Source organism: Microcebus murinus, chromosome 9 (genome assembly GCF_040939455.1).
Source record: "Microcebus murinus isolate Inina chromosome 9, M.murinus_Inina_mat1.0, whole genome shotgun sequence".
Taxonomy (NCBI): Eukaryota; Metazoa; Chordata; class Mammalia; order Primates; family Cheirogaleidae; genus Microcebus; species Microcebus murinus.
The window spans coordinates 54,609,227-54,633,680 of record NC_134112.1 but is presented as its reverse complement, the minus strand read 5'-3'; the positions used below and the strand labels follow the sequence as shown (position 1 = coordinate 54,633,680).

At 32.3% G+C, this 24,454-nt stretch overlaps 1 protein-coding gene across 8 annotated transcripts in view; it reads right to left on the bottom strand.

Annotated features, from left to right (window-relative positions):
* Nucleotides 1–24,454, bottom strand: part of PCLO (piccolo presynaptic cytomatrix protein) — a 356,900-nt gene that overhangs the window by 74,720 nt on the left and 257,726 nt on the right. For 5 of the 8 annotated variants that reach the window (XM_012779513.3, XM_076006473.1, XM_076006474.1 and 2 more), the window contains exons 11-13: nucleotides 5,041–5,149; nucleotides 4,446–4,513; nucleotides 2,862–3,076 (exon numbers count right to left, since the gene is read on the bottom strand). In XM_012779513.3, coding sequence (XP_012634967.2) covers nucleotides 2,862–3,076; nucleotides 4,446–4,513; nucleotides 5,041–5,149 — 392 coding nt within the window. Of the gene's footprint in view, nucleotides 1–2,861; nucleotides 3,077–4,445; nucleotides 4,514–5,040; nucleotides 5,150–11,683; nucleotides 23,221–24,454 lie in introns of those variants that run through there. The other 3 variants (XM_012779515.3, XM_012779516.3, XM_020289803.2) reach the window with 3 other exon arrangements.

Here is a 24,454-nt window from a genome sequence, read left to right as displayed (position 1 = left end):
TTAACCCAATTCATTCAAACTAGTATCATTTCACCCTGAAATCAATATACAAATTGTAATGAGACATTTTACATTTTTTTCATACCAGGTCTTTGAAATATTGGCATGTAATTCACATCCACAGGAGATCTCAATTAGGACTAGCCACATTTCTAGCACTCAATTGCCAGTAGGCTAGCAGCTACTGTACAGGAGAGTGTAGCTCTGTAACTTTGTATTGTAGCAAAAATATCATAAAACTACATAGGCTCACAGTCTTGACATAGAATAGAATTATTGTATATCATAAAATCTGTCAATATCATTTCCTTAATGCTTGTCCCACTATATCTATTTTCATCTTCTAATCATTGCCCCAAAAGTTGACATATTACTATAAATCATATTTTGTATTCCCATAATATTACAGAGACTAACAAGTGACCACTGATGTTTTCATTTACAAACATTTACTTACTTTGTTACTGTTCTATGCATGCCAATCTACTATGTGGTTAGGGAGCAATAGAGAAAAATAAATAGTTCTTGGCTCCTAAGGTGCTTATAGCACACTGGAAGGGTAGAGAAGAAAAACAAGTGACTATAATCAAGACATAAATTGTCTTAAGAGACACATAAAGCATCTGACACTTTGGAGGGAGGAAGGAAGGATAACTTCTGACTTTAGGAAAGAATTAGAATACGTAAAGACTTCATGGAGGAAGGCTTCCTATTATTCTTCATTTTTGCTTAAATCCAATCTCTGTCTCTTCATTACCTGTAAATTGTAGTGTAAAAGCCAGAAACAGCATATACATAATATTCTCCAATTTATAGTCACTTTGGCTTCCACTTAATTTCTTATTCCTATTTATTTTGTACACCTATGTTCTAGACATGCAATTTTCTATTTCTGAAATTTTTTCATGCTACACTCTCTGCTTGAAATGGTGACCATTTTCTCCCCATTTACCAAAATTCATTTATTAAACACCAGGTTTCTTAACCCCACTCTCTCAGGTGCCCTCACTCTACTTCTTGATGACTTCTAACATTACACCTTCACTGATTTTTTTCACATATCATTCATATGTAATTAGATCAACACTTCTTAATCTTTAAGGGGCTTACACTCACTTGAAGAACTTATTAAAATCCAGGTTTCTGAGCCCCATCTTCAGAGTCTCTGATGTAGTAAGTCAAAGGTGGGGCCAGGAATTTCCATTTCTAACAAATTCCAGGTGATCTTGATGCTATTGGACTGGGAACATGCTTTAAGAATTACTGATCTACATTTTATATAGGCAAGAGATTTTTCCATCTTTGTATCTTAGATATTGAGCATGACTCCTGGCTTTGAGGTGGCATTCAGAATGTCTGTGGAATGTAGGAACAAGTTGAAAACTCTAATAAATAGAATACCTATTGTAAGGCTATTAGTAAAGATCTGATAACACTGTGCTTACTGTAATAATCTCCCAAGAAAAATCATTTGACCAAGCCCTTTTAGAATCAGTAGGCTAGGCCTAGGTGGAACAGAGGACATTCCAAGTAGCAGGGACATTTTTAAAATTTTCATACTCCCATCATATCATTGTGTCACAGATCTGACCGTTGGGGGACAGTTCAAGAGGAAGAAAGATACTTGTGAGTGGAGTTACTAGTAGTAAGAGAAGACCAAAAATTGCTAGAAATCTATTAGAAAATTTGAATTCATAGGATTGGAATTCAGCAAATGATTAGATAGTAAGAATGAAGAGATAAGAAGAGGCAATGGTGCTCTTAAATTGGTGCTTCATTTCCTGGGAGGGTGTGATGTTACTTGCTAAAACTTGAGTTTCTCTATTCTGTCCCATTAGTCTATATGTCTGTCTACTTTTATTTCATATCATGTTATTTTGATTATACTATCTTTGTAGTAGATTTTGAAATCGTGTAGCATATTGCCTCTGGTTTTGTTCTTTTTGCTTACACACTGTTAGTGGGAATGTAAATTGGTATGGTCATTATTGAAAATGATATGGAAGTTCCTCAAGAAGATAAAAGTAGAACTACCCCATATGATCCAGCAATCCCACTACTAGGTATATATCCAAAGAAAATGAAACCAGTATGTTGAAAAGATATCTGCAACTCCCATGTTCACTGCAGCACTATTCACAATGGCCAAGATAATGCAATCAAACCTTTATTCATGTTTAAACAAAAGAATACCTTTTCCTATATATTTCTTAACCATAGGGTTAGTTTTTCTTAAAAATCAAACATATGAGGGACAAGTTATAAAGTGTCTACATTTTCATTTGGTTTTTGAAAGGTTAAAAAATTAAGTCTATGTTCCCTTTTAAGTCCCCAGCAACTTTGAGATAATAGTTTTGGAAGCATTTATTTCAAATGAAGATTTGCATCAAGAAAAAAATTATTAGTATGGAGTTAGGAATAAGATTAAAAATGGTGATGTCACTGATTTTTCTTGTTTCTTATTGTCCACTGACTGTGTCCTTTTTACTTATATATTACATTAGATATTTATCTTTTTATTTCCCAAAAGATGCAAAGCTAATATTCTATACACGAAGAAGCTCATATTCATGCAACAGCAAAGAAAAAGAACCAGGAAAAATGAAGCATGAGACATATTTTCAAGTTTTTCATAATAATAACTACTGAAATATTTTAAGATTTGTAGAAATACATCCTCTTGATGTATCTTGATCAGTTATATACTCATAAGAGGAAAAATGGTTTTGTTTTGATAGATCATTAGGAAATGAGAAATCACAAGAAACAAACTTTAGAAAATGTTATTTTATTTCCTATCTCTGGTCTGAACAAGGACTTAGGAAACAAGTATGGCAGAGGTCACATTGCACACTTCTTACCTTGCTGCTGCTGTGCTTCTTTTTGCTCACGGAGGGTGACCCTGGTTGCCCAGGGCTGGGCACTGAACTGGATCCTGCTGATGTAGGACCTGAATGAACGTGAGATCCTTTTTCAACAACCGACGATAGAACCAGTGGTGACTGCTGCAGCGAAACCTTCTGGAGTTCTGCTGCCAACTGCTTAGGGTCAACCCCTGGGGATTTCGCTTTGTCCACTACAACAAAATGAAATGGCTTTATGTATTTCTCCATTTCACAGGTATTTAATATCATGGAACTATTTGAATTCTAGGTGACAAAGGCAAGATATTACTTATAAAATAAGCTAACCTTTTAAAATTAAATTAACTAATTACACCTTTATATATTTATTTCTAAGGAAGTCTAGAAGGCTCAGAGAAGAGTGACATAATGTTAAATTACAGAGGGATACTGAAGTTACTATTATATCTTCAGAAAAATGTTTTTAATATTTTACATAGAAAATTGTAGGAATGGTACAATATCCTATTTTATCCACTGGAACTTAATTTGTGTGATTGCCTAATTTGTCCTCCTCTAAATCTTACATATTTCTCTAAGGGAGAAATTTCAAATGAGTATGTTTATATTCATAAATGTATTTCAATTCCTATAGGACTTAGTGTGCTCTGTTTAGTATAATAACCCACAATCCTAGAATTATGGCTGTAAACATAGGAAATGCTCAATAAAAATTTATTAAATATAGGAAAAAGTGATAACTTTTAATCTTATGATGGATCTAATAAAGTTGTAGATTATATCTATTATCTAAGAGTTAAATCTATTTCATCATGTACTTATGAAATTACATGTTGATTTTTATTATAAAAAGGTAATTAAAAGGTTCAGGAATAAGTGTTTCAAAATCTAGTTATACTAAAAATAATCAAGTATTTTCTAAAAATTTTATAAGACCCAGTCAGTCATGGTGGCTCACACATGTAATCCCAGCACTTTGGGAGGCCAACATGTGAATCTTTTGAGGCTAACAGTTCAGGACGAGCCTAGACAACATATTGAGACCCCTATCCCTACAAAAAATAGAAAAATTAGCCAAGCATAGTGGTGTATGCCTGTAGTCCCAGCTACTCAGGAGGCTGAGACAGGAGGATTGCTTGAGCCCAGGAGTTCAGGCAGTGAGCTGTGATAGGGCCATTGCACTCTAGCTCTGGCAACAGAACAAGACTTTACATCAAAAATAAAATAAAATAAAATAAGTAAAAAATAAAAACTATATAAGACCAAAAATATTGGCTCCATGCTTTGCTTTCAGAAAATGAATTTATTTTTAAGGGACTAAAACTGTGAACTCATACAGCAAAAATTTAATATGAAGCTCTTTAATGGGTCTAACATGCAAATATGTGTTACCCAAGAATGATAAAAGCTACAATGCTTTTGATTTTATTTATAATTATATAAATATATAAAAATCTATAACTAACTTTTGTCTATACCTATGTTTATGTGTGTATCTTCACCTACAACTACATCTGCCTCTGCAACTACTTTTCCATCTATAATTTTACGCACAGTTGCAAGCAGATTGCTTTTACCTACCAGCTTTTGGTGGCTCATGAAGCTCCAGGTGCTGGGAATTTTCAGAATCTGATAGCATATTGAGGTCCCTAAAAATTAAAACAAAACATTAAGAAAGATATGGAGGAAACGTGAAACAAAAGGCAATTTTTTTCCAACTACCTTGAATTTCTTTTTCAGTAGGTAAATGAGAAGTGGTTAATGATATAAAGCAACTCCAAAGCATGCTTACCCTTCTAACCCAGTATATATTTGCAATGCTGTTAAAAGTCAGAGCTGATAAAAATGATTATTTAAGGTGAAATCTTTATGAAATAAATGTAATTTCATCTTTAAATACTATACACATCCATGAAATCTAAGTGGGTTCAGGCTTTGATGTTTCAATAAAAGCATGAAAAAGGAGAGCTATTGATACAATCAGAAACTAAATTAGCTGAATTCTTTCTATGATTTCAACTTTGATTACGAACACAAATCTATAAAACTTGTATTCATTTTATTTTCTAATTACAGAAAATCTTGCTGGCTGGCAAAGGTTCCACCTTAACAACTTTAAATTAAAAGAGCCATGAATAGCCAAAAAATGGAAACAGAAAGATGGGGAAAAACTCACAGTCTTACACATATTTCTGCTTCCCCACTTTGCTGACTAAGTATACTCTGGACTTCTTCATATGTTTTAGAAGTTAAGGGAATTCCATTCCATTCCAATACTTGCATTCCTAAAATGACAAAATGGCATATAAAATCAAACATGTTCTATCTCTAGTCTGGGTACATACGGCATAGAATATATTTCTTTGCATTTAAAAACCAACTCAGCACACCATTTCAGAGAACATCGGTTCAAAGTTCTCTGGAACATTTACACCAAAACCATCATGTAGCTTGATCTCATCAACTTACCTGAGCACACAGAATATACTTATTGCAACGTGAAAATTTTGCTTTTGAAAATCTATTAAATATTATGAAATGCATGCATTTTGTTCACACTGCTATAAAATTATTGAATATATATTACTTAGACCAATTTTCTATAGGAAAAAAAACCCCAAGCAATTACAACCACCAATATAATTTTCCTGTGGGGAGCAAGCTACTAGAAGAATGTAAACTTCTATATTCTAACATGGAATGGCAGTGGTAGAAAAAAGTCATTCGGATTTCCTTGTGAAGCTCCCCTTCAGAAACTGTTGTAGCTTTGATTTTCCCCAGGTGGAACAGATTGCCACCTTGTGTCTTTTTCTTCATGGCATGTCAGACATTCCAGAATGGAAGAGTAGCAGGAGTGTTACAGGAAGGGCAGCTGCATAGGCCTGTGACCTGTGCAGTAGTACAAGACCCTGTGCTAAGAAAGGTCCCACACTTGGTTTAATGGTCTACTGTTGTCATCTTGAAATTCTTAATAACATTCGAACAAAGAGCCCATATTTTAATTTTGCATTGGGTCCCACAAATTATATAGCTGGCCTGAGCAGGGCATTTTATATTTCCTCTCTATCTAGAATGATGAGTTCTTACAACAAAGAGTAACATATTAATATGTCAACATTTTACATCTATTTCTTTGGTCCATTTCATATATGCTGTCAAAATAATTTAGAGGTACATTTTTTGGCATGATTCACATTGTCCTAATTTATGGCTATGTGAGCTGGATATACATTAGATGAAACCATCCATTGTAGTGCTCAAATATTTGTGAATGCTATCAGTTTTACCTGAGACAAATATCTGTATGCCAAGATAATTGAAATCAAAATAAATAATTGTTGAACATTTAGGTTTCTAATGTGTTTCACAGATGCCTTTGTAAAATTCCCTATTGCTCACCATTGATTTCAATGGGAAATTCTAATCATGGCAAGATTGTGTCTTTAAATCCTGCCATTTGTAACAATGTGATGGAACTGGAGAACATTATGTTAATGAAATAAGCCAAGCACAGAAAGACAAATCTTGCATGTTCTCACTCATATGTGGGAGCCAAATATTAAAAATAACTAATCTCATAGAGACTGAGAGTAGAATGATGGTTACCAGAAGCTGGGAGGGGTAGAGGGAAAGGAGGATAAAGTAGGGATGGTTAATTGGTGCAAAAATATAGTTAGAAAGTTAGATAGATTGAACAATATTTGATAGTACAACAAAGTTACTCTAATTAACAATAAGGGTATACTTTAAATAACTAAAAGAGTGGAATTGGAATGTTCCTACACAAAGATAAATGACTAAAGTGATGGATACCCCAATTGCCCTGATTTTATTAACTCACATTGTATGCCTGTATCAAAACATCACATAAATCCTCTAAAAACATACAACTATTATGTACCCATAATAATTAAAAAATAAAAGGTTTAATGATCGTGATATACATTGAAAAGCATATTGTCAGTTGCAATTAAGTATAAGGGGAATGCTTTTACACAACAGTTAAATGGCAAAAGAAGTCCATAAAAGTCTCACAATAACACAAACAAAAATGACTGTTCTACAACTTACTGCAATAAAACTTTATCTTCAGATGGGCCTTAGGTTATTTCAACAATCCCAGGCTGTTGTACACATAAAATGAGAAAATTATGTGTAAAAAGACAGTGACAACACTACTAAAGAAAAATATAGCATGCTGAAAGGTGAAAACAAAACAGTTTTTCTTTTTTTTTTTTGTCAGGAGAAAGAGTACATTTATGAACAGATGACTTTGAATTGAAGCATTAATGATGTTATAATTCAAAAATTGCATTGTCCCATTTCTGCAGGAGCATATCTATGAAAAGAAAGTCACATATTTTCTGTTGGTTTTACCTGTTTATTCTTTACATCTCAAAATAAAGGGTAAATTTGCAAAAGAAAACTATCCAGTAAAAGGAAAAATGCTTTTAGTCATAAAAAGGGAAACTGTTTAGTTTCGTTAATAAAAATGCTGAAAAAATTATATAGACAACCATGGACTTACCTAGATATATACCCAACACCATGAACACTTGATCTGCTCTGTCTCACCACAGGCCAGCTGAATTTCTTTTCCCTCCCCCTAGTTTCCCACCAGAGCTGGCTTAGTGGTGCAGTTCAAAAGATTCAGCCAATTCTTTTATCCTGGCTTGGTACCCATGGTGAGGCACTATGGGGATGACTACTTGAATATAGTAGTTTAATAACACCTTCCCTTTGTACAAATCCTACAAGAACCATATTAAAATAACAAATGATATATGGGTATAACAAATCACTCCTTATTTATTTCATAAGATAGTTCTAGTAGTTGTGAACATTAAATATGTGATTTCAAATATAATGTATTTGAAAAATATTTGTTAATTATAAAATCCTATAAACAATTTAAAAATGCATGCAAAAATTTGTTGAAAGTCATTATGCTCTGTGGAAGTTAATGAAGTGGTATTTTATCATCTAATAGGTTTGAATGTAAGTATGTTCAATCTTAAGATTGTTTTTACACTCTGTTTTAGAAAGACTTCTGGAAGCTAGTGTACATCATATGAATGATATTTGTTACTTACTATTATGAATAAACTTTTGTATTTTCTTTGTATTAAAATTATAAAATTATATCGTGTGGTATATATCAGTCAAGGTTGGGAGTGCACAGATAATACTTCAGTTCTATCCGTCAAAAGTACCTATTCTAATGGCTTCTAATAAGATAACTAAGACATAATCTGGATGTGCTGTACATATAAAAGTGAAGATGTGTGGCTCAAAATCTCATACTTTAATACTAAACATCAAGAAAAGATAATAATGAGTTAATTCTAGAACTTAAAAACATTAACATAAAACATTCTCAAGTATATGTTTAATAACTTCTGCATTCACTTAATTTTGTATACTCCCTAAACTGGCAAAAGCTATTATTATCCTTATAATACAAAATTTCATATTATGTGATTTCTCACTTTATATTTAATATTTACCATTACATCAAAAGCATCTTACTGCTTACAGTTATTCACTTGGTGAAATCTTATAGATCACTGTATCATCAAACACATATCACACAAAAGCTGATGACTTTTATTCATTTTACTCATTCCACAAGTATCTTTCTAGAAACTCAGATCTGGCAGGTGTTACGCAATTTATCACCTTTGTTTAAGCCTAATATTTTATGTTGTTATAAAAATTAATTAAAATCATATTCTACTAGAAAAAAATTAGAAATATCTTGGCAATCAGTAAAATAAAGGTGATTCACAGAAGAGGAAATCCCAAAGCATTGCAAGTATATGAAGAAAAGCGTAGATCCATAAGAGCTAAAGAAGTGCAAATTGAAGAAATAATGACATATTTCCTAATTGTCATCAGATTGGGAAAAGTTAGAAACCCAGAAAATGGCATGTGTTGACTGAGTTGTAGGATCAGGGGACCTTGACTTAATCAAGGGAGATTGCACTTGCTAGATAGTTGTACTAGTTTATTCCCACTCTATGATGTAAAATTACTATGACTATGAATAGATTAAAAAATAAGACAATTTCTTATTTATAAGTTATAAACATGTCATTACTTTATTGAGAATGCAGATGAATATAACCATTCTGGAGGACAGTCTGGCACAAGTGCACACAACCACCTAGAAATTATCTTCTTGAGTATCTCTTTGTGGGGAGGTGGAAGTACCAAGAGGAATAGGTATTGAGAGTGTAGTAAATGAGAATGATGGAAATACATGGCAGAGGTTGGAAGTAACAGAACACAGTAGGTATTAAGACTAGAAAGTGGATTCATCTTAAAATCTTTGGCAGGTTAAAAACAAGTGAGAAACAGGTTCTGATCTATAGGGCAATGCCATTTATGCCAATTTAAATAATATTCACACAGCTAACATATATTTTATGAATAAATAATGAGCATCTCACAAGTTATAATAGTTGCTCCCAGAAAGGAGAGGTGAATAGGAAAAGAAAATAAGATAAAAGCAAATGAATGAGTTAATAAATAAATGAATAAATGAAAAACACACAGATAGGACTGGACCTTGCATGAGACAATGAGGCTTCTGTGCTATGAAAGGAGAATATGATGCAGCTTGAAACCCCCTACACCCCTCCCCAAAATCCCAAACTTAATTACAAATATATATACCATAAATTATTTGTAATGTGTTTTACATCTTTTCCACATTAAGATTATTAATCATGACTATATAGATTAATTTCCTTAATTTGGACACTTTCAGGAGTCTTCTATTATATAAAGCAGCAGTAGCAAAAGATCAACTGAACTCACCACCTCCCCTGGGTGAATAAATAGTGAACATATCTTGCAAGTGGGCTTCAAGGTTCGAAACAATTGTTCACATCAGTTATACTAATTGCTCATTCATTTTAAAGGTAGGTAGTGTTAATGTATGAGAAATACATAGATGGGTGGATTTTACTTTGCAAGATTTATATATTTTACAAATTTAATTTATTTATAGATTAACATGAAAGGAAGAAAGGTAAGGAAGAAGGATGGAAGGAGGAAAAATGAAGGATGAAAGGAAGGGGTACAAAGAAAGGAGGGAGGGAATCTTTGGTAAAGGGGAAAAATATTTGAATAATGTCTTGCTTATGTACAGGACAAGGAGACATACTCGATTATGATAAGACATTCAAAACTCAGATATATTTTCCTGAAAGAACTCATCTGCAAGCATAACATTTTATTTTTATTGATATATAATAATTGTGTAAATTTATGGGGAACATGAAATATTTTGATACATAATATAATGTGTAATGACTTAATCAGTGTAATTATTAATAGGATATCCATTTATCATTTTTTTATATTGGGAACATCTCAAATCTTCTAGCTATTTTGAGATATACAATAAATTTATTGTTAGCTATAGTCACCCTGCTATGCTATTGAACACTAGAACTTATTCTTTTTCTATCTACCTGTATTTTGTACCAATTAACTAACCTCTCTGTATTCCCACCCCCAAACTCTTCCCAGCCTCTGGGAATCACAACTCTTTTTAGCTTCACCATTGTCCAGTTCCCACTCTATAGCTACCCTGAGACACACTTGTAGGCAACCCTGTTTCCCTGATCTACACGAATGAATGATGAATTTAAAATTACCTCACAACCTGAATAAGGACATAAGAATAATTTCTATTAACTTGGACACTGGCTCTTAAGATATACAACAAGGAAGATAACCTCAATTTCAATTTGCTGAAAATGGAATCTGAATTGGTTTAAAAATATATTAAAATATTTTTAATAACTCTAATAATAATGCTTTCAAATATAACTCTATGATATTTAGTATTAAAAATCTGCCTATCTCTCAATAAGTAGCATACACACTCTTTTCATAGAGATAAATATTTTATCTATCAGAAATGTGTTTTATGAACCACCTTGCTGCTAGTAGTAACTGTTGACACTTTCTCTTTATCCTAATCAAATTGTGTTCACATGTAGCTTGGTTATTTACTAGCTGTTGTCCCCTTGAGCAAGTTGGTTAATCCACCATCCTGACTCCCTCAACTGGACTGTACTTGCTAAATGGCTGCTCTAGTTTACTTCACTCTATGACAGGAAGAATATGGTGACTGTGACAGAATGAGAAACAAAACAACTGCTTGTTTACAACTTACGAAAATGCAATTTTGGGGCTGCCAGCTTATATGAGAAATTTGAAAAATACTTTAGAATCCTAAATTTTCCATATGGCTTTAAATTATTTTCCTTATCTACCACTTTTCTTTTCATATTATAGTAAATGCTCAAGCATAGAAATCATGTCATCTAATTTTTCTTTTCTGCATCTCCCACATTTCCTCCCATGGCCCTCTCAGTGTCAGTAGTTCAGGATCTTCTGATTGGTCTTGGCTCCCCAGGGCTCCTTTGGTGTTACCCATCTCTAGTTTCTTTTCCCTGGGCATTGCTGCATTTGTTCCTGAATTGGCTAACTCAGGGTTTGGGACATCCAATCTGCAGTTTGAATATAACTTTGGTTTAAACATGCATGCCAAGCAGACAAAGTACCTAATGCTAATGCCGTCTAAGCCCAAAGTTGATTTAAATCCAACATGACAAGATTATACTCTATTAAAGTATACATTTTCAGAATATATGTCACAATTTTCTTTCTCTATAATATGAGGATAATAGAATTTTAAACTCATTAGAAATTTTAATGCAAATTCTATAAATACATATTCTTCCAAGTCTTAGTAGCATTAAATATACATATATAGGAGATTTGGGGGTAATGTTCTACTCTTTTGCTTTAAGCCACTATATATTTTATGTCAAATATAAAATGAATGAAACAGATTGTTACACAAAGTTATATTTTATGATAATATATTCCATTTCCATCCTTGGGTGGGACTGTTGACAAGAATTCTTGAGAAAAATGTTATACAGCTTGGACATATTTTAAAATATCTCAGAATCAGAGAAGTTAAACTCTATATTTGAAACTGTTATTGATTTTGCATGTGATCTTAAACAATTTACATATCACTTCTTTCACTCACACTTTTTGTGAAGAACAAGCAATTAAAATCACTAAAGTATGGCTTAAATATATAAACTCCCAAATGAAATTGAGTTTTGTATTTTTAAAACTTTTCACCACGTTTTGAACAGAAAAAATATCTAAGAAATATCAAAGACTACAGTTGCAACTGTCTGAGCTAAACCAAACTTCTTTTCTAGGTCTGAGTACATTGAGAGCATTTAAAATCAATGGCTTCTTCACTCACATATATAAAGTACATTTAGCTCCAATCATCAAAAAAACTACAATTGTAAAATAAACAGATTTTCACATATTGTGCAGCATTAATGGTTAAAAGTAAAAATATCCTTCATGGAGGATTTCATGAATCAAATGTGTTATAAAAGCACAAGTTACCGCCATTCTATAGACTAATGTTACAAAGCAAGATCCTTGTAGATGTTCTAGTTTTAATCTCTTATATTATGTATTTTAAAAGTGGCACCTAAGAGGTGACATAACTTGTCTAATATCACAGTTAACAGTAGTGTAGATACATGAACCTCAACCACCCCCCAGGCCAATGCTTGTATCAGTAATTAGGAAAACTCATTCAATCTATGCCAATGAAACCTACATGCTAGTCTACCTGAACATGATGTTCACATATGTAAAACCTTAGTGCAAAGGACACATTATTTATAATACCATTTTAGTGACAACAAAGCATGGTAATTTAGAAATTGCATTAATTATCTATAGGCCAATATTATTTGAAGACTTGGATATGCTAAAGCTGAAGACATCATTAAACACACAGAAAGTTATCATGGGATATATAATTTTATGGTGGGTAAACAATGATAGTTCAGAATGAATCAAATCTGATTGAGTGCTTCATCTTTATTCTCCTTCCTACTCCCAGAAAAGAAGACAATATCACATTTTTCCAGGCACACTGATGAGAAATTATACTGATCTCTGTTAGGAAGGGAAATAATATAAGAAGAATGAAAGGAATGGGAGGTGAAGACAGTCAGTTCTACGGAGGAGATGGTGGTTTGGGCTCCAAAGGAAGTAAAGATCAGCCTTCTGCTTGCTCACATAGTCCAGGGAAAATGGCATTTCCTTAAAGAAAAAGTGCTACAAGTTGCCTTCAGAAAGTTGGACTCTAGATTCTGTGACTCTCAATGTAGGCAAAACTACTCTTATGAAAACTTGTGCATAAGTAAGGGAGCCACCCATTCTCAAGGAAGTATGCTGGCTTTGACATTGCACTCTCAGTGGTATGGATCAACGTAGAGAGGTCCAAACTCCATTGTTGTAGAATGAGTAATACCTTAGTTGGGAATTTCTTCAGTGCACGTGGAGAAGGAAATGCTAAATGATGCATATGATTTAATTTCTTACCACAGATGTAGGGAAGATTGGAACTGATTACATTTGATTTACAGAAAAAATAATGTGTTCTTGTACTCCAATACGACTTTTGGAAATTCAAGCTATTTAAACATAGTTAAGGTGAATAAGGGAATATAATTAGCTATGATTTGTGGACAAACTTGAAGAAGATTACCATGATAGGATTCTGTTTCTAATCACTATAGCCACTAAAATAATCTAGTATTCCAGTCCAGTATTTCCTATAAGGATTGATATAGTTGCCAAAAGACACTGTAGCATCACCATTTATTGTATTTAGAATTTTACATGTTATTTGAAACAGAATAATCAGAAAGTGTCTGAATGAGGCAGAAGAAGGGATATGAGTATGTTACTGTCATTTTACTGATCCCTAGAAAATAAGATAATGTGGAGTTATCCAATAATAATCATGAAATGTCATCTCTTTTGAAATAGATTGCAGTTTATAAGTCTAAAACCTTTTCTTAGTTTAATTTCCCAATTTATTTTGTGAAAATGCCAGAGTGGATGCTTTTTACTAACTTTCTACTAAACTTATATTAACAGATTAATACTATTTGCTATGGTTTGAATGTCCCTTCTAAAACTCACATTGAATTTTAATTGCAAATGTAACAGTATTGAGGCCAGGAGCCTTTAAGAGCTGAGTAGATTTTAAGGATTCTGTCCTCATAAATGAATTAATACCAGTATCACAGGAGTTGGTTAGTTATCACAAGAATAGGTTCCTGATAAAAAGGATGAGTTCAGCCTGGGTACAATCACTGGGATGAAATACTGTTTCAACATACACAAATCAGTGAATATGATACTCCACATTAACAGAATGAACAAAAACCATAAATCATCCCAATAAATGTAGAAAAGTATTTGAAAAAATTACACATCATTTCATGACAGAAACTCTTACCAAATTACATGTAGAAGGAATATACCTCAAAATAATAAAGGTCATATATAAAATGCCCACAACTAACATCGTATAAAATGGTGAAAAGTTGAAAGCTTTTCCTCTAAGACATGGGTATGCAATTTCACCACCTCTATCCAACATAGTACTGGAAGTCCTAGTCAGAGCAATTAGGCAAGAAAAAGAAATAAAAGACATCCATATTAAAAGGAAAAAGTAAAACCATCTCTGTTCACAGATGACATGATTTTATACATAGAAAACGCTAAAGACTCCACCAAAATACTGTTATAACTAATAAAAAATTCAGAGAAGTTACAGGATACAAAAATCAACATACAGAAATGAGTTGCATTTCTGTACACTAACAACAAACTATTTGAAAAAGAAATCAAGAAAACAATTCCATTTACAGTAGCTATAAAAATTAAAATAGTTAGGAATAAATTTAACCAAGGAGGTGAAAGACCTGTACACTAAAAACCATAAGACATTGATGAAAGAAATTGAAAAGACACAAAGAGAAAAATATCCAATGTCTACGGACTGGAAGAATTAATGTTCTTAAAATGTTCATACTAACCAAAGAGACCTATAGATTGAATGTAATGCCTATCAAAATTTCAATTACATTTTTTCACAGAAATAGAAAAAAAATCCTAAAATTCATGTAGAACCACAAAGTTTCTAAATAGCCAGATCAGTCTTGAGAAAGAACAAAGTTAGAGGCATGATACTTTCTAATTTCAAATGGTATTACAGAGCTATAATAATCAAAACAGTATGGTACTGGCATAAAAACAGACTCATATACCAATGAAACAGAATGGAGAGCCCATGAGTAAATGCACACATATATGGACAACTAATCTTGGTCAGGGACACCAAAAATACACAATAGAGAAAGGAAAGTTTCTTTAATAAATGGTATTGGAAAACTTGGATGTCCACATACAAAAGAATGACATTGTATCTCTATCTTAACACCACTTGGAAAAATTAACTTGAAATGGATTGAAGACTTAAATATAAGACCTTAAATCATAAAAGTCTTAGAAGAAAACATAGAGAAAAAACCTCCATGACATTTATCATGGCTATGGTTTTCTGAATATGACATCAAAAGTGTAAGCAACAAAAGCAAAAATAAACAAGTGGGACTACATCAAACTAAAAAGCTTCTGCAGAGTAAAGTTAACAGTAAAAAAACCCCAAAAAGGCAGCTTATGGAATGGGTAAAAATTTTTGTAAGCCATATATCTAATAAGGGATTAATATCCAAACTATGTAAGGAATTCATATAACTCATAAGCAAAAACAAAACAAAGCTAATAAATAAATTTTTAAAAGATTAAAAGACCTAAATAGATATTTTTCAAAGAAAAAAGTTGCTCAAAAATCACTAATGATCAGGAAAATGCAAGTCAATTCCATAATGAGATATCAACTTACATCTGTTAGGATGGCTATTATCAGAAAGTCAAATAATAAGGGTTGGTAAGGATGTGAAGAAAAGGGAAACTTTGTACTGTTGGTAGAAATGTAAATTCATACATCCATTATGGAACACAGTATGCAGGTTCCTCAAAAAATTAGAAATAGAACTACCATATCATCTAGCAATCCCACCTCTAGGTATATATCTGAAGTAAATGAAATCAGTATCTCTCAAAAAGATATCTGCATTCCCCTGTTCATTACAGCATTTACAACAGGCCAGACATGGAAACAACCTAAGTGTGTGTTAATGTATGAATAGGTAAAGAAAACATGATATATATCTATAGATACACACATGTGTATGTGTGTATATATATGTATGTGTATACATAATGGAATATATTGAGCAATAAAAAAGAAAGAAATTCTGATATTTTGTGACAAAATGGATGAAATGTAGGGCATTATGATAAGTGAAATAAGACAAAGATAAATATTGTATAATCTCACTTATATGTGGAATCTAAAAATGTGAAACTTATAGAAGCAGAGGGTAGAATGGTGGTTGCCAAGGGCTGTGGGATGGAGGGAATTGGAGATGTTGGTCAAAAGATACAAAATTTCAGTTATAAGATGAGTAAGTGCTGGGGATGTAATGTACGTGGTCACTATAGTTAGCAAAACTGTATTGCATGTTTTAAATTTGCTAAGAGAGTAGATCTTATGTTTTTACCAATAAAATAAAAAGATAACTATGTGAGGTGATGGATGTGTTAATTAGCTTGATTGCAGTAATCATTTTACAATACATATCTTTATCAAATAAAAATTTAAAAAGAAAGTAAGAAAATGGTAGCAGTCTTTGAGGAAAACTAAAAAATTATAATTTGCTTATGTTTGAGCCAATGATACTTCATGCTTATTATGAATGGTGCAATCAAAATTAAAAGAGTAAACTTTTGATGTGTAATGTCTTTCATCATTAGAAGTGTCAGAAGATATAAATACCATAGAGAAGCCATTTCAAACAATAAAAAAATCAGTAACCATTTTATCATCCTGAGAGAATCTATACAGAAATAAAGCAAATAATATATCATGATACATCATAAAAGTGCCAATATTCTGTTCTTTACATCAGAAAGAAGAATTAGAAAATAATTCACTTTGGCTTGATATATGTTCAATAAATAACAAATGCCATTTGATGGTTGAATTCCACTCATTGATTTTTCCATTAAAAAACAGGAATTGTCTAAGAAGAAAACAGTTTAACAGCAATATCTGCCAACTGATATAGAACAAAACTTAACTATTTTCCCTCCAGCTCTCTAAAATTCATGTGCAGAAATTATTTTCCTAATTGATAAGCAAACATAGTCATGCTATAAAAATAATGGCAATGTAATTCTGTGTGAATTATTGAGGACTTTCACATACACACCATGAGATTATAAGGAGTCCTTTCAGTTAAAAGGAATAAAATCAGACCCATCTCACTTGTGTTAATACCTGAGGTATTAATAAAGAGTACCAACACAAGACTCTAAAAAAAAGAAAGCAAAGTTATTTTGCCCGCTTTTTCTCATTTTACCTTCACAGCAATCCAGTAAAGTAGGTAGGGTAGGTATATACCTATTTTGAAGAGGGAAAACCTAAGTGTTAGAAACCACATTTAGTGGCAGTTTGAAAAGCTAGGTCACTTATTTCTCATCTAAATTCAGGAATAGTGGCATTTTAAAGGCTTCTTTTATGTTTAAGCTATGCAAAATATCTAATTATAAAATTTTGGCTTTTATGTAGCTAATATCTTAGATTTAAGTGCATAATCAATATAGCTAAATGTATTTAATTAGGATACACCTAATCACTTCAAGTCCACAAATATTTAGTAAGTGTGTGCCAAAGAGGGCACTAGATTTCTAATTACTAATAGCAATCGGTTATGATTTCTGACATGAGTTCTACTAAGGAGTAGAAACATCAAGAACAAATGCTCACGGAGGGTAAATGAGATTGTAGCTCTGGGGTCAGAGTAGGGCTGGTGGGTGTGGAGCTGCGAGGTGTGGGTGGGGTTGGATGTAGATGAGTTTCAGTGGGTTGTTGTGAAAGATCCCGTAGCTAACGTTGTACTCAGACTTAATTCATTTGATGATACTAAGATATAAGGGGAAAAGTTTACAATAATCAGATCATTATTTTAACAATATTCTGCCATTTGGAGAGGACGTATGTATTTCTTCCCCAACTTCAGCAGGTTAGTGTCAGTTTTTTCCATATCTTGTACCTACTTCTATTGTTACCCTCAATACGCTTTATTTTAATTTATTCATTTATGTCATTGTCTCCATTGCTGTTCTGTGACATCTCATGTACATACTATGCATGCTTTCTGAATGAAAAAATGAAATCAGAGACAGACTGAAAGACATTTTACATTCATAGGACATATGTTTGCTGAATATACGAATGCAATCAGAGACAGACTAGAAGTTGTGAGACTGGTTAAGAAAACAGGAATTCAAAACAGCAATTTATTTTACATTTTTATGTTAAATTTAATTTTCAGAGCTGTCATGATGAAAAAATGTGATTGCTGAGAATCAGTTCCTCCTATCAATGGAGTACTTGTATTCATTTTTTTCACAGATCATTAATGCAAACTAAGCACTATAAAATAAGGAGAGATTTTATTCACTTTTGTTCTCTCAAAATACTTAAGATGATACTGATACAGGTATACTTTTGATAAATAGGAAAGTACTACAAAGTGATTTTCTTTCATAAACATTGGCTCTTGTCAATAAACACATAAAGTTTCATTCTTTCAGTTTCACTGAAAGAAACTTTTTCATGTCCTGACACAAAAACATGTGGCTCTTGGCCATCTTTTGTCCTACTGAGATGCAAATTGCAAATTATAGGAATAAAAAATATTGAACTGCCACCTGTAGAACCCCACAAATTTACATTTAAATGGCATATTTCCTATTAAATGATATGTATTTATTGTATCAACAGAAAATAAGATTTAAGACTTACATGCCAAATATTCTGTAGGTTTGCTACATTATGTAGGGAATTTAATTTTTAAAAAGTAGTGATTTTGGCTTACTAAATGTCAATAGTATATGTAGGAACAAATGAATGAACATATTGAGATCATTTTCACTGAGCTAAAATTTAACATACATCTATTGCATTGATATATATCTATCTATTTATATCTACATCTCTATCTATCTATCATCTATCTAAAATATAACTATTTCTCAACACCCCTCCTGTTCTCACCTCAGTCTTAATAGCCATATCTCATGCTTGGGTATTTCTACAGCTTCCTAACTAATTTTGTTTCTATTATTTTTATCCCTTTTAAATTATTCTTAATACAGCATAAAAGTAATCCTCTTTCACCGTTATTCGGCATGTGTCAGGTCAATGCCTTCTCATCTCAAATTAGTAGAACTAAAAGTCCTTACAATGGCCTATTTGATTCAACCCCCATTATTCCTGACTGAAAGTTTTGCTATTCTCTGTCCCATGTGCACAATCGGTTCCAACCACACGGGCCTCCTTTCTGTCTCTTTGTCTTGCTGCTCTTGCTCAGGGCTTTTGCCTTTGTCATTCCTTTGCCTATACCACAGACAACATCTAGATCATTCCTTCCTCTCCTTGATGGCATTATTGGGTTTCGCCCTCTTGTTGAGGCCTTCTTGGATAACCCCATCTCAAATTGCAACCCCACTCTCCTACATGCTACATACTTTCCTGCATTTTTTGCCATTTACTATGTATTATGTATAAAAAGCTTTGTTATTTTCAGTCTTAGTTATTAGAATATAAGGCCAATCCTTTCTTCATTAAAGTTCCTATTGGGCCAAAAAGAGAGATTGCTTCACATACTTATGTACCAAAGAAAATTGTGAAAAAGATGACTGGATCAATGATAGCACTCAGCAAACTCAAGTGCTGAGGCCTATGGTGACTAGTGATCTTGAGACTGTGGCCCATAGTGAAGAGAGAATGAATGGAGAGTAAAAGAAAACAGAAGTACCCTACGAGAAAACAAAGGTAATCTTACTTTCTTCCACAGTCTCAGTGGAACTTAATATGTATATTTTAACATCTTTAATCTAAGTTTCTCAAGTACTAAAGTGAAGAAAACCTGCATTCCTGTAGAATAATTTTTCTGCTTCAGCACTGATCACTGTATCTGGAATTTATTAGTACTCCACAACGATGTTGAACTATTAAAAAAGTAATAAATGTGACATATGAAAGCCTTGGAATATCTGTATAGTTTCTGGACAATATCTTTCCCTTAAAAGCTTATAGACTGCTCTTAGAAACTACCTGAAGTTACCTGGAATTCTTTGGGGTGGTGGGGAGGCCAATCTATAAGCTCTACTTAGCCATTTAATACATGCAAAATTGACGAATGTATTCTGCATTGCTCTATTTCTGTATTTCTTTTAATAAAACTAAAACATATCACAATTAACAAAACTAAACATCATTAAAGAAAAGAGTTTTTTTCCTTTAAAAATATACTTCACCTAGTTTTTTCAGATTTATTTACATTTTTATAAAATGTTTGAGACCCTGATCAAACTTTTCCTCCACAATGAATATCTTGTACCTACTGCCATCTTTCTAGGTAGTAGGCATCTTGAAAGCAAGAAAGAACCATATCATTCTATGTCATTTTAAATATACCTACAGAGCAGTTACTGAATAAATGTTTTGCTCCATTTGTAGTCTTCATTATTTCCAGCATTCCTAATATCCTCACTTCTACTCTACTCCTCACGACAACCATCTCCCTGAATTTACTCTTTGTTGCCTACGTCCACCTTTTCAGTATATTACTACTTCACAGAAGGTTTTTATAATTCTTCAGTAAATATCTCAAAATCCTCCATGAATAAAAAACAATTAATTTCCCATGTATAAATGTGTCAATTCTTAGGTGGGAAGAGAGCTGAAGCCCCACTCAAGGCTCTGCTATTTGGGATAGAGCAGCACCTTCCTGTCCTTGTGTCTTTCCAGTCTATATGTTAATCCATAGTGTTCTGAAAGCAACAGAAAGGTCACATAAATCTGAAGTTGTTTTTAAAAGTTTTCATTTTAATTAAAGATATCTTTTCTAATTCATTCTTGTTTGCTGTTTTCCTGAATTCCTATTCTGTCCTGCAAATCCCTGTTTGTCTAATCACTAGTCCCAATACTTTGATTAGTATGTATTATATTAGCATTAACTTAAACATTTTTAAATTTGTATACACACAAAGTGGCAAATTACTGCATATGTGAAGAATGTGATAAATAAATATATTTAAAAAAACAATTCATGTAGGAATGAATACAAGTTTTGTAAGGCCTGAAGCTTATAAAATTTGAAGAAAAAATATAAAATTATGAACAAAAAATTGGATATGAATGAATATTTGTTAAAAAGGGAAAAGAAACCATAACAATTACAATTGTTAAAAAGCTGACAAATGTCACAAACATCACATAATTTTAAGCCCTTTTTGGAGCCTTGTAAGGGTCTGTAAGGGAGGGAGAAGCCCTGAGACTTAAGTTTCTTTAGTTATGATTGATTCACTTCTGTAATCACTTATCCTTTCATCTCCTGTAATTAATTTCACATTCTTAATTGTAGTATTTGGATTTCCATCTTAAATAAAACATTCAGCTTATAATTGCTCATATACTAATGTCTCATCTCCCAGTTCTGAACCTTTGACTACATGTTTCTTTAGGTTTGATCTTCCTTCACATTTCTTCAGAAGGTAAATTATTTTTTGAGTCCCTTATGTTCAATGCTAATGAATCATTGAGTTTCTATGATTTGATGAAGTTCACTCTAGTAGTTGACGAGAAAGATTGGCCTAGACACTGAGTCATCTGACTCAGTGATTCTCTTCACTGAGATGTGTTTTCAGTGACCAAGAAAATTATATGAATATGTATTTCTATAAATTTTAATCAGAACACAAGGTTTACTTATTAACATATTGTTGATAAGAAGAAATATTTAGAAGCCTTTTAAAATATCAGCAAAAACTATGATTTTACAGTTTGGAGGTGATACATTCACATGGAAATTGGCTTAATCACTTCAGGTATTATAATTTCTTTTATTTGTGCAGGTTTGGTATTTAAAATGATATATATTATTATATCAGATACCTCTAGGAGTTAAATGTTCTCTTATAGTTTTAATTTTATAAAATTAATTGTCATTCAGCAAAATAATTTTATCTATCCTTAACAAAATAGCTCCCACAGCTAGTCTATTGCCTTAGGGTTATAAAAGACATTGGTTCCTTTCATCATCATTGTAATTCTGTGAGTTAGACCTCAAAACCTCTTAATAGTACAGATGAGATAAAAAGGAGACAAAGAATACACAAGTAAATTGCCTAAAGTCTTGAAGACAGCATTAATTCAATCTTCTAATTCCAAATTTGATGATTTATCCATTAGGAATATTATGTGTTCTTGTAATTCAGAGCTCAGATCTGATCATGGTCAATGTTCTAAGCATGTACAGATATGGGGGACATAGAATTCAAATTTAGCATTGCAAATATTCTTCTTACCATCCAAGATCTCTAAAGTTGAAAGTAAGCACAGTTATTTTCACTACTTACAATGCTCCAAGCACAGCATTATATGTTTCTGATATATTATTTCTAAATCTGAAACACAATTTTGCCCAACTATTAGCCCAGGTTTTCATCTAATAATATCCTGGTGCTAAAAGTTAAAAAAAAATGTAGCCAAGCAGCTAAATACCAGAGCTGGATTTAAATCCTAATCTAACCCTAAAAACAAGTTCTTCTTTATTAATAATTAGAGATAATAAAGCATTGTCTGGTTGAAGAATGTTATGGATATTAAAAAGCATTATTGATTCCAAAATATCCACTCCAAGTTCACAAAAAGTGAAACCAATTCTATGGTATATAATTATAAAGACAATTGTTCATCTAGAAGATCACTGAACACACAAATATTTTGAGCTATGTCACCCTTTTTGATAAATGCAATCGAGTTAGGATTCTGCTAACTATACTGTGTAAAATTTAGTTTTCTTGATGTTCCTATCAGGCATATTATGAATCAAACATCACTCACCTCTGATAAATTTCAAAATAAATGGATAAAGGAAAAAAACATATTCCTTTGTCCTGGCAATATAGCTAATCACTATTATCCTGATGTTGTAATTGTGATATCACTGCATCCTAAAAATAACATATTATAACCTACCAATCCAGATGCCAACAATTTGGTATTTTTCTTCCCAGAAGATAGTTTTCTAAATATTTTTTAGAAAATATTTGTATCGACATGAAATATGATCTTGTGTCATGTGTACCTAACACACCAGCTTTAGGGAATTTTGAGAAATCTCATGCTAATGACCAATCCGTACCTGATAATCCCCCTGGAACAAGAACAAGGAAGCTCACTCATCTGTGTGCTGTGTTTCTTGATCTCCAACCTTGATCACTGCCATGCCATCTGTAACATATGCCAAAAAAGCATAAGCAGAAATAGAGACTTTCTTGCCTAGGAACATTCTCCCTTATGTTACACTGGAGTGTGTCCTCTAATAGTGCTACTGAAATTAGCTCTTCTACCATAAACTTCTTCATGACAGGGAATTCCAGAGGCCAATTTCTAAAATCAAAACCACGATTCCAAAAACAGCAAACTTGACCCTCACTTCAATCACAGATTCTCAACAATAAATCCAACAGCATTTTCTTGACAGAAATCCTTTCAGTTCATCTTTAAGAAGAGGAACTAGCTAGCTGGACCAATGTCAATCACCTACTCCAAAACAACTAAAAACTAAGAATTTAAGAATATCTGTCAGTTAGAGTTCATGCCACAGGCACATTTCTTCACAGAATAGCCTATGGACAAACAATGATGTTTCTCTCATTTCTTTACAGGTCTAATGGCCTGGGAGATGTTAACTCGTCATATAGCTCTGGCTAAATCCACAAGCAAACAGGGATATCATTGGTTTCAACTTTGTACTCTACCATGCTGTGTGCCCACTGATTCATTTCGAAGATTCCTGAATCTACATTAAGATTTTAATGCTACATTCCTATTTTTAGCTCCAAATATTTTCCAAACAAATTTGATTTAATTAGCAATTACAATAATATAGATATAATTGTCTTCAAAAGATTTTTATTAAATTAACTTAGAGTTGGTCAACTTATCAATATAAACAAACAATTGTGGGTTCATTGCATAAAAGATAGTTTTTTATAAATTCATTATTCTCTTATGAAGATTGTTGAAGTTTCAAAAGTATCATGATAGTAATATGTTTCACAATTATACTATAATAACACACAAAATTTGGGAAAAAATTAATTTGGAGAACTAGCTCAAGAAATCCAGTGATTAAATAAAGCTTAAAACCAATGATATTCACATAAAGGATTAGATTTAGTCCACAATATTTCCCTCACAGAATTTTATTTGATTTATATCTTCTATTCTGCTTTTCTGGACATATAACATCATTATAAGTAATATGAAATATAAATAAATTGTTAATAGGTTTAACAATTGCTACATGTAAATTTTTTAAATGTCTTAACTTAGTTCATTGTATTGATTCAGAATACAATGACTAAATCTTTGAGTAGAACAAAAGCTCTCCACTGTGAACTTATTTAAGACTCAACTGGATATGATTATATAAAAAAAAATTATTGTTTTTCCCAAATTA